Below are 12,023 nucleotides of genomic sequence, written 5' to 3'. Positions count from 1 at the left end.
TATATATATACATCTGATTTTATCTCAATGAAAAAATTTAATGTTTGGGGTGTTTCAGTAAAGCTCTGAACGTTCAGAGACAACATTTTGTTCAAGCTTAGATTGGATGGAGAGCATGTGCAAACATTTTATTTTTCAAGTATTTATAAAGCTTCTGACCTGAATTTTTGCCTAAACTTTGACTAGGACATTCTAATAAAAAAGTGATTCTGGAGAAAAAAAAATACGTTTGGTGAAAAATTACTTGCGACTATAAAGTTATCAATTTAAAAGTTACATTTCTTTTTTAAACTGTTCACCTTGTGTTCACATGAATGTCGATGGTGTCTGCTTTCTACATTTTCCTCTCCGTTTCCTCCATATAGTTCATATCTGCTGGAAATGTTGGCGCCGTGCTCGTCTTAACTTTGCGACGCCACGCAGAGAGAATGCTCATGTTTGCAACATTCGAGGTGGTCCAATTTTCCAAATCCTATTTACAAATCCGAGTGACTCTTGTAATCTGTCATTTCCTGTCCTTATCTCCCTGGTAGGTGCAAGCTTCTTGTGGAGCGTAAGACAAGGTATTATGAGTTAAATCTGCAGCTGACGGCCTGAAAATGTGAGATATGTTGAGTTTCTTTAAATCCTCCACTCTGATCCCAGCTTAGGAAGCCATTCCTCATCCACCTCTGCGTAAAGATGACTTAAATGTGGTGAATCGGTCCATTTCTAGATGCCCATTTTTTACTGGGCAGTGTTTTCACAACATGGAGTCGTGTCTTTTTAAGTCTTTAGCTGGCTGTGGGGATAATAATTGGATATTTTCTGAGTTGTGACAAGCAGTTGATCTGTTATTACCCAAGGTGATATCCTCACCTGTAGTTTTGACATTGATACCTACGGTGATGACATTTCTATCTGCAGAGATAATATTTGAGCTTACAGGAGAAACTGTGAGAAGCATTCCTCTCATGGTGACAATATTTTAACACAAATTACCAAACCAATCAAATCTCCTTTGCTGCGTATAGTCTTTAATTTTGTCATTAAAGGTGCTGCTTGGTCCAACATACTCAACAACAAACAGCCGTGGATTCTCGCTGGTATTCTGACACTCCATCCAAATGCATCAAGAAAACAGAGTTTATAATTTAACACCTTCTGTAATTACTTTGTGTTGAGGTCAGAGGTCAGCATAGCAGATAGCCGTTAGGTAAAGGTTGAGGTTTGCCTCTGGCCATACGCTGCCTCCCAAAGGTATTCAGACACCTTGAACTTTTCCACAGTTTGTCACACTACAGCCACTAACTTCAATGTTTTGACTCAGATTTTATAGGAAAGGTCTTTCAATCTTTCTAAATTTAAATCCACTGTTGGAGGGGAGGGGATTTTTTCAGGCTGAGGACCTTTTAACTCATTTAACAAACACTTAACGTGAAAACAACCTAAAATGAAATTTTTTTAGTGATGTTTTCTTTGTTCATCCTAATGAACAAAAGCAGTGCTGTGTGGTAAACGTCAATGGACACAAAAAAGTCACGAACACTTAACATTCAGGGCGCTTTGAGTTACTTACAGATTCTAAAAGTGTGTATTCTACGCTTTCTAATCATGCCAAACACATGGAAGCAAAAAAATAAGTTGTTATTTTCTACCAGGTGTTGTGTGCATTAATAACATCCATCCATCCATCCATTTTCTTGCACCCTTGTCCCTCAGTGGGGTCAGGAGGTGCTGCTGCCTCTCCAGCTAACGTTCCGGGCGAGAGGCGGGGTCACCTGGACAGGTCTCTAGTCTGTCGCAGGGCAACAGAGACACACAACCATGCACACACACACTGACACCTAGGGGCAATTTGAACCCTAGGTGTGAGGGTCACGCATGCACGGGGAGAACATGCAAACTCTATGCAGAAAGACCGGGGCCGGGAATCGAACCCAGAACTTTCTTGCTGCAAGGTAACAGCTCTACCAACTGCGCCACTGTGCAGCCCTGCATTAACATTTAGGCCTATCTGTCATGCAGAAGCACAATAAAGATAAATATACTTGAGTTGCTTTGGCAGAAACAAAAATCCTCTTCTTCGCCATTAAAGATTAAAATTATAAACTATATCAATTGTTTATCTGTTGTATCTAATTAATTAAATTTAATAATTTTGATTAAAAGCAAATCATAAGCAAAAGTCGTAAGAAACAAAGAACAGTTCTCAGTAACTGAGTCTTGAGTCTGCATAGAACTGTTCAAAAGAATCGAATCGCTCGTAAACGACACTCCGACATTCTCTTGGCTTCCTCCGATCATATAAACAGCCCTGGAGTTTTCTTTACACCAGTATCACCAGTTTTTCTTTTGAGTGATAAGCCACCTGTAGCTTCACATCTGAACTGACGTCACAGTTACCTTGTGGACCACTAGGGGGCGCCCCACAGTTTGAGAGAGATTGATCCATCAGTCAGGAGAGTTCAAAAAGTTGCATTTCAGTTTGATTCCGAATCTGTTTATTTAGCTGCAGGCCAGTTTTGTCTCTTCCTCTTGATGCCGACCTCACAGACCCTCAGGTTGGAAATCATCCTCGTCACCACCTTAATCTTTAACTCACTCCAGATTTCTGTAAACCCATGCAGGAATAATTTTCTTACACTTCTGAAAACGTAAGATTTTTTAACCACTCCTAAAAAGAAAAGGAACGATAGCAGCAGCGGGTTTGTTCTTTTGCCTGTTTTGTCTAATCTTCATGTGCCTACATGCTTTCTAAGCTTTCATGTAGTTGGTCAAGCAAAAGGGAAAACAATTTAGTTCAGTGGGCAAAATCAACCACTAACAAACCGCATGCATCCCATAATAAAACCAAATTGGGACAGTCTAAGGGAAGGAAGGAAGCAAAAACTTTAAATCGGTTTCAGTTCCTGAAAATAGTTTTGCCCATGCAGCAATTACCAGGTTAATGTTCCAGGAATACTCAGCAGTAATAAACACTGACAATAATTCGGCCTGAGAGCCGCTAAGTACGTCTAATGAAATGCAGCATCTTGTTTGTGGCAAATACAAGACAAGATGGAGAGGAAAAAAATAAACTTTCCCTCTGGCTTTTGATTATCTGCACGCCGCCCTCCTCAGCCCCATTTCATACGGATGATTTATAGACAAACAGCAGCTCGTTGTTTTGTTTTTTATTTACTAAGTTGACTTCTGTACAGATTTATCCATTGCATCAGTAGGGTAAACATGTGTGTTCCTATGAATAGATATCATGAAGCTTACTGAATTAAAGCTTATTGGATTGCTGCAGCAAGCTTTTAATTCGAGATATCTGCGCTCTGTTAGTGGATCTAAGGGTTCGTTTGCACTGCAGCCTGAAGTGACCCAATTCCGATTTTTTTGACGTAATGCGACCTGTATCCGATCTTTTCATGGCAGTGTGAACAGCACAGATCAGATTCTTTTACGAATGTGATCCATATCCGATACGTATCCGATTCAAATGCGACCATAACGTTCAGATCGCCTTCATCAGAACAAATCTCACTATTCTGTGTCCTGATAAGCACAAGTGGGAAGAAAAACAACAACCATGACGGACTATATGAGGATTAAGTTGTTAATATGCTGCTCTGGTTGGACAACAACTTCAAATATGTGAGCTAAGCTCCACCGTTAGCCTCCATGTTTACTTCCGCAAACACTGAGCTCTTCTTCTTTTTATGGCGGTTGGCAGAACACTGAGAACTCTGACGCTATGGCGCCCTCTACTGCGCATGCGGGACACTTTCAGGTCCGTTCACACTGCAGAACACATACAGGTCGCATTTACTGGCAGTGTGAACGGCCGGGCAAAAATATAGGAATTGTGTCACTTCAGGCTGCAGAGTGAACGCACCCTAAATGTAACAACGTGTTTGAAGGATGTCGGTTCAAAATAACCTTTACATTAGATTTCCTCTCCTTGTTGATTTTTAAATGTATTTTTCTGCTCCACTATTCTGGCTTGAATATTACCACTGGTAAAATAAAAAGAGTCCGGGTGGAAGAAGTTAGACATGAACTCCACCTTTAGATATTTCAGATATCGTTAACCAGCAGATGACGTAGCGTCGACGTCACACAGTGCAGATGGGGTCAGGAAATAAATGCAGCCTGTTTACTTCTGTTCACCCAGATTCAAAATGCCTGAAGTCTGTGTCCTGTACGGCTGTTCCAGCCGTTCCAATAGAGCGAAAGATGAGCATTATTTTCGTGTTATTTTCCACGTCCTGACCCCCTCTGAATGTCGTGCATCGTCCAGGTCACACGTCTTTAACCCAGCAATATGTCAAGTGGAGCATCATGGCGAAACCCGCCTTGTTCTGCGTGTGAAGGAAAATTTCTTGGGCCTCACATCGACAATCAGACAATAATTTTGAGTGCCACAATGCCAGAGAATAAACGTAAAAAAAAAATGTAAAAAGTAGCATTTTTTTCACTTCTTGCAACAACTTTTAAACCATTTTTAACTTTTGCAGGATATGGTGTCAAATTATAACCTCGTGTCTCTGTCTGAATGGCAATTTTCCCATCTCTCCTCAGATGCCAGGAGGGTATTTAGAGGGCAGAAGCCCCAATATAACCCCCATTTTGGCTGACTTGTCTGTCAGGAAGTGTGCTTGTGACACCCCTTAGAGTCCACATGCCAACAACAGCTAAATTAAACTTCTCCTCCCTCATTCTCAGCTAGCATAGCGCAGCGCTCCTTCCAGCCAGGCCTGCTGTCCTCAATGCAGACGCAACCTGTGAGCACCAACCAGCCGGCCAGGGGCGAGGGGGGAACTTTCAAAACGGCTGCTCCCCAAAGCCCAGTGCAATTGCCCCGCTATTGTCCACTCATCCGCTGCTGGAAGGGCGGCGGCGGAGCGGAGCAGCAAGCTGGAACTTCAAATCAAAGACACAATAATTTGACAGAGAGCTGAATTAAATTCAGCTTTTCGCCCTGTGCTTGACACAGACGAAGTCGTACTGAAGAGCCCTGTGGATAACCGAACTAACTTAAAATTATCAGCACTTTTAAATTAAAGATTTTATGACTTTCATCAAAAACTGGGGGACCAACCTGCAGAATGATTTACATTTATCCAATTAAAACTCCTCCAAATTAATCTCCAGTGGAGAAGCAACTCCTGGTGTTTCAGTTTGTGATTAATTAAAAATGTACTTTTTGTGTTTATCTTTTCATAACAGCCAATATTACTGAGGATTTCTTTGTTTTTGTCCTGGCAACTAAGGAAGGAGAGTTATTTGGTTATATTTGGGGTGGATGGCTCATAACTTTGACTGTTGAGATTGTTAGGATCATTGAGTATTTTAATTACATTATTGCCAGCGTGATTTTGTATAAAGTGTAGAGTTCATTGAAACGTTTACAGTCATTTTCATGTGACAACTGCCTTGATCCTGAAATGTGCAAATACATTTTTATTGATTGGATTTGATGTATTAATTTTAAGGCAAAGGCAGTAACACTTTAAATTAATTAATTACATAATTTTAATTATGCTGGAACTGCTCATGCTCTGGGCTTATCAGACAAACAGCAACGCTGCTAAGAACGGTTGGAAACTGAATGGGAGCTTCTCAAAGAGACAGAGACCCAATTTCAAGGTATCAAGTCAAATTTCTTTAAAGTTATGTTTAATATATGCAGCATTTTATAAAACTGAGGGTAACATAGTTACTTATTTGAGCTCCAGATACTCAAGCCTTGGTTACAATGTGCAGAGAATCAACAGAAAGCTTTAATTCAAGTCCAATTACATGTAATCACACTCATTTCACAGCCGCTTCATTCCAGCCAACTAAACTTAATTTGATTAGATATAAACTTAAAAGTATTTTACACACAACTGAGCTAAGAGAAACACATTCCCAGTGAATCCAGTTAAACTAGAAATAATTATAGACCAGAGAAGTAAATCAGTAACAATTTGTAAGAAGACGTTGAGCAAAGAAGCCAAAGCACAACTTTCCTGCGTCTGCCTGAGTCCCTGTTCTGATTTGATGTCGTTTCAGCAGTTTTCTGTTCATGTTTGATGGTTCGTTTGAAGCTGAACCGCAGAGCTGGAGGATGCCGGCGTAAAAAGAAAGAAAATATAAATGAACCTTTCATATCTGAACATGTGCTTCAGGACCAAAGCCAGGACATCTACGCTCACAGCCTTTTGACCAGAGCCTCATTAATCACACTCCTCCTGCACATGACGTAGAGTAATTACCTGCACAGAAAGACACATATGCACACACCCTCATCCACTGCATTCAATGCACTCCGTGCATTCAGCGTGTGAAAGTATGCATGAACAGTCGGAACAAACGACGGCAAATTTAATGAGCTCAAACACGTCTTTAACAAGTGTACCTGGGTTTTGATCGAGGCGATGGCGGAGTCGCATCGCTGATCGTTCACACACGTACGCAGCAAGTTTCAAGGGTAGATCCAGAGGTGTGTGTGTGTGTGTGTGTGTGTTTTTGGAGGTGCTGGGCAGGGTCATGGATCCCTACTGCCCAGGGAGGGAGTCAGTCTGTCTAGGAATGATGAAATCCTCCACCTGTCCTCATTCATCAAACCCACAACACATATTAATTATCACAAACCTTCAGAGTTACAGCAGAGGACACACACACACACACACACACCAGCCTCCATTCGGCGGTCCACTACCCAAGCTAACATCCCCAACTCAGACTTCAGTTCAGCAGCTGAGCTGCTCAGGAAATATCGTTTGGAGTAATTACCTCCGACGTCTGAGGCACGAACATTTTCACAGGACAAATAAATGTCAGTCGTATATATCTACGTCCACTCACAAAGAATCCTTAGTTATAAATCACGGAGAAAACTCTCGGGTTTTTTATTTCACACGTGTATAAACGACTAATTATGACAATTTCCTTTAGTTTCAAGAGAGTTTTTGATGCCGAGAATCTCTGTAAGGATTTTTGGAATAAAAAAGTAAATAAATAAACATAGAAAAGTGAAAAGGATTCAACCACTAGAGCCATTAAAGATATATTTTTTTTCAATTTCCACCAAAAAACTAAACAATTTTGAGATCAATAGAAAATTTCTACAAAAAGCTGTAAAAAGTCTGAGCTCCAAAAGTCAAAAATTTGAAAATTTAGAAAAAAAACATGGAAAATTCAGAACTTCAAAAATAAAAAATTTGCAAGAAAAAAAATCTCAGAAATTTTGAGATTACTCAGACATTTTTGAGAAAAATCATGGACATTCCTGAGTTTGAAAATTGAGAAATTTACAAGAAGAAAATTCGGAAATTTTGAGATAAATATCAGAAGTTTTCTAGTTAAAAACTGAAAAAGTCTGTGCTGCAAAAATTGAAACTTTGCAAGAAAAAAAAATCTGACATTTTGAGTTGAAGCTCTAAAATTAGTGAGAAAAAACATGGAAATGTCTGAGTTGAAAAAGTTGGAAATTTGAAAGTTTAAATGTAAAAAAATTTTGACTTTTGAAAGTCTAAAATATTTTCTAGAAAATTTCAAAGATAAATCTCAAAGTTACATTTTTTTCAAGCCAAATTTTGACTTTTCAAACTCAGATGCATTTGTTTCTTAGGTGGAATTGTATTTTTATATCTACAATGGTCCTATTACACCGCTTTCCATTCCCTGCCTTACTAAGACGAACTGCTTTCTATTATCTCCCTGAACGTAAGTGGCTTTCCTGTGAAGTATTCTCCTCTGCTCATACTCTCAACACCAGTGCGAATATTGTGTAATGTGAACCTTTATGAGTAAAGCTGTCAACATCCATCGCCTTGCGCTCATAAAGCTTTGTGTTGTAGTGTTATTTTCCGTAATTGGTTTGGATTAAGTTTCGACAACGGCCAATAACCGCCTTCTCTGCCAGTAAAACTGGCTCTCAGTGAATGTGTGACATCAGGAATGTATTTGACATGCACGAACCCCAAGTCAGCGTGTTTCTGTGCGACACTCCCAGGGCGGTTCAAGGACTTCCCCCGAGTCTGTTCATAATTGAGTGGAGATCATTAGGATGCTGTAGACTTCTAATCTTTTTTTAAAGCATTTTATAATAAGACAGAGACCAGCTGGTGTCCATTGAGAGTCTCCCAGAGACCCGGATGATTAAAGTCCTCTAAACGACCGCCTTTGGTCCTTAGCTGAGATGTTTCCCTTTTAATCAGACATAAGTCTTCATCGCTCCCCCTGTTTCTGTGACACCAGTCACACAAGCAGCGCAGAAGTCCCTTCAAAACTGACGGCCAATTAGAAAGGACACGGAAAAGAGGAAAGCCCTATTATCACGTTGTCCTAAGCCATACGTTCAACCAATTAACTGCAGTCAGTACGGACAAAAAATAATAAAAATCCCCTTTTGCCCAAGGCAAAGTGAGAACGAACGAACATGAGCCAAGTTGTGTGAAGGCGGAGGAAGGACAGACGCAGAGACACTCAATTGATCTTCATTAGGTTAATTATGGCTGTGATGTTGGGCTCAGAATGAGAAACGGGTCGTGAAGAGCTTTCTGAGAGCAACATGTGAAGCTTTCTGTTGACCTTGACGGTTCAGAGAGAAGAAGTGACGCTTCAGCTGGCGACAAAGCGGCGACTGCATCAGACAAAGTCAAGAACTCAGCAAAACGGGAAGGAAAGGAAAGATTGTTTTGTGTGTTTTATCCTCTTATGCACCCCAGCGCATGGGTGACTGCACTGTCAGCAGGCGCAGCTCTGCCCTTGCATTTGAATAAACGCCATCTGAGTTGGCTGGCCGTGGATAATATCTGTCAGGGAGCTGCCGCCCGCTGATCCCGGGACTCTGACCTCCGTCCCCGGGGAGCCGCTGACGGGACGCTGCAGTGACAGGGTTTCTTCCCTGTCGATCTGCACGCTGATCCACCTAACACCCTTGTCCCACTCGACTCCAAACCCAATCGGCTCGCCTGTCTGCTCCATGCATCGGAAATAAGTCGAAGGCTCAGGAAAAAAACCAGGCTGGAAGATGGCCGTCAGCGAGATTGATGGTTCCCGTGGACGTCTTTGTTCTCCCGTCAGTTTACTGAATAATAAGCCAAATGTTGGCGTCTTTAAAGTTACCGTGCAGGCATGAGCCGTTTCAGGATCCAAGAACACGGTACAGAAAGCAGAGACGGTGTTTCCAGCTGATCGATTTAGAGCCTGCATGGATCTTTACTGACACAAAACACTTTTAAACTAGTTAATACAACAACAAACTGTATTTATAACGATTTCTAATGAGATACTCTTCCATTTCAGTTCATTTAGAAAGATCTAAAAATGTATTTTCCCATTATAGATCGTTTCTGTGATCGTTTCTGTGAAATACTTACACATTTTAGATCACCAAATAAATTGATACCAGCCTAACATAACATACTGAAATCAGTTTTCATGACTGATGAGATCATGAATTAACTGCAATTATAAACCTTTATTTGGTTTAATTTCCTTAGCCACACCTGAATATCGCTAGACCTGTAGAGTCAAGAAATCATTAAAAAAAACCTGTCTGATAACAAAAGGAATCATAAAAGATCTCAGAAACCAAAAACCGGAGCACCATGTAGCTTCATGGTGGCTACAGACGTCGACCGGATCGTTTTTACTCTGTTTAAAATGTCTGTGGGTCTTTGTTTCTAAACGACTGCTCTTATAAGCAGCATTTTTTAATTTAAAAGAGAAATTCAACAAAAAGAGACCGTCTTATGAAACTTGCTCTTGTTTCGTTTCTGTGATTGTAATTTTGTTTCTGTAAGTGAGTTCCTCACTGAAAAAGTATTTTTAGTCTAATTTTTTAATACAAATATTGCTTGAATTAAGACAAAACAAACTATGAAGTAACTTTTCAGCAAGAAATAGGAGCTGGAAAAAGTATTAGTTCCATTGACAGATTATTTTATTTATAACCTACCAATGAAACTAGTAATTTTCCATCAATATTAAAGAATTATTTACTTAAATAAGCTCCTATTTCTTGCTGAAAAGTTACGTCACAGTTCGTTTTGTCTGTTTCCAAGTGTAGATATTTGCACTAGAAACTAAACCACAAATACTTGGTAAGATTTTTTTTTTGCAGTGAACTGGATCCAAATGAAACAACCAGTATGAAGTTTTAGACTGAAAGCATATTTTTGCGTACCCTAAAATAAAGAGTACCTTTGTTTTGTCATACAAGGCGTGGTTGTCCAGAAGCATCTGTCGTTCCAGTCGAGCAAACCTTCGTAAGTCTCTCTCAAACATCTGTGAAAGAGGGAATTAGCAGCTTAAAGTCAACACTTTGTTTTACGTAATTCAGAGATCAATTTTTAGATTTTTACCCTCATGATAGGCTGACATTCAATATGATGCCCTCATTAGATAGACTAAAAACCCACGTCTCCATGGTGATAGCAGCCGAAACAGTCGGTGAGAAGCTTCCTCACCCGGGAGCCGGTCCAGCCGAGCATCGTGAAGGCGAAGCGGTCCGCCGGCGGCGACACCAGGTCCACGCGCACCGCTCTCCACCCGCGGCCGTCGGCCTGCGCCCTCTGAAGGCCTCCCTCCACCCGGCTGCCCTCCAGACGCAGGATCAGGAAGCACTTCGCAAAGTGATCCATGGCCTCAAACCTGTGGCTGGGAAGCTTCGATATGTCAAAGGTCGACGCCTGGTAATCAGAGAAGAGCAGAAGACCCTGATGGAGAGAAACAAAGAGTTTAAATAAAATACTGCATCTCCTGGAAAAGATGAACAATTCTTTCAGCCTTGAGGCTAAAAGAGTGAAAACGCCATCATGTTTCCTGTCTGGTCCAAAATACTCAACTGTTCATTTGTGGTGGATTCACTCTGAAAAGGAAATCATGCTGTAGATCTCAACTTTGGGGGATGTAATTACCGTATTTTTTGCACTGTAAGGTGCACCGGATTATAAGGCGCATCTTCAATGAATGGCCTATTTTAAAACCTTTTCATATATAAGGCGCATAGAATAGACGCTACAGTAGAGACTGGAGTTACATTATGCATCCACTAGATGGAGCTGCACTAAAGGGAATGTCAACAAAACAATCTGACTCGGGTCAGCGAGGAGAGCCTTCTGGGCCGGGGCGTAGCCGGACGATGGTCACCCTTCTCCGTTCGCGCACAGCATGTTGGTGGAGAACATGGCGCTAAATGACCTGCAGACGATGTGATTATCAGGTCGGTGGGTAGATGGTCAAACTTTATTAACAAACCAGCGTTCTGACAACTATCCCAGCATGCACCGCGCACTTCTTCTTCTACGGGCAAATAGACCTGTTGTGGCTAAATATTGGTCCATACATAAGGCGCACCGGATTATAAGGCGCACTGTCGGCTTTTGAGGAAATTGAAGGTTTTTAGGTGCCTTATAGTGCGGAAAATACGGTAGTTTCCGTTCAAATAATAAAGGGTAATTTCTAAAGAAAAATAACAGCAAAAACAAAAATATATATAATTTCTTTATTGGTTTAATATTATTAATATGACTATTCTCAAAATATTTTATTCTCAATATATATCTTTATTCTCATTATTTCGACTTTATTCTCAACTTTATTTTGACTTTGTTCTCGTAATTTTATTACTAATACATAAAATATAAAAACCTGCCTTAGCAGTTTAACACCCACTGGACTTTTTTCAATATTGCAGCCACAAATTCAAATGTTTTTTTATTTGTGATTTTATTGTAGTGAGTAACTGTGAAGTGGAAGAAAAATAATGCACACAATTTTACATATGAATGAAACTCTGGGAATAGTGGCTAGCATTCATTTTTATGTCACCAAGTCGGTTCTTTGCAGAAGCACATTTTGCAGCAAAGCTGCCAGATTCTCAAAGCTTTAAAGTGACCTTTTAGACTTTTCTTTTCTTTCGTAAAATATCTCTAGTCATATCAGAAAGGATGGAGAGCATCCGTCAACAGCCATTTTCAAGTCTTGCAACAACTTTGCAATTAGATTCAGCTCCAAACTTTCGACTTGCAGTTTTCTGACACAACGTTTTACATACAGAA

General features: G+C 40.4%; 1 protein-coding gene across 2 annotated transcripts in view; it reads right to left on the bottom strand.

The window, feature by feature from the left end:
* dntt (deoxynucleotidyltransferase, terminal) overlaps nt 1-12,023 on the bottom strand; it is a 113,737-nt gene that overhangs the window by 24,358 nt on the left and 77,356 nt on the right. For both annotated transcript variants that reach the window (XM_017309205.1, XM_008429981.2), the window contains exons 9-10: nt 10,431-10,679; nt 10,165-10,248 (exon numbers count right to left, since the gene is read on the bottom strand). In XM_017309205.1, the coding sequence (XP_017164694.1) occupies nt 10,165-10,248; nt 10,431-10,679 (333 nt within the window). The remainder of the gene's footprint in view (nt 1-10,164; nt 10,249-10,430; nt 10,680-12,023) is intronic.

Source organism: Poecilia reticulata, linkage group LG15 (genome assembly GCF_000633615.1).
Source record: "Poecilia reticulata strain Guanapo linkage group LG15, Guppy_female_1.0+MT, whole genome shotgun sequence".
Lineage (NCBI taxonomy): Eukaryota > Metazoa > Chordata > Actinopteri > Cyprinodontiformes > Poeciliidae > Poecilia > Poecilia reticulata.
Note: the sequence above shows the minus strand (reverse complement) of the source record. Positions and strands in the feature narration are given on the sequence as shown.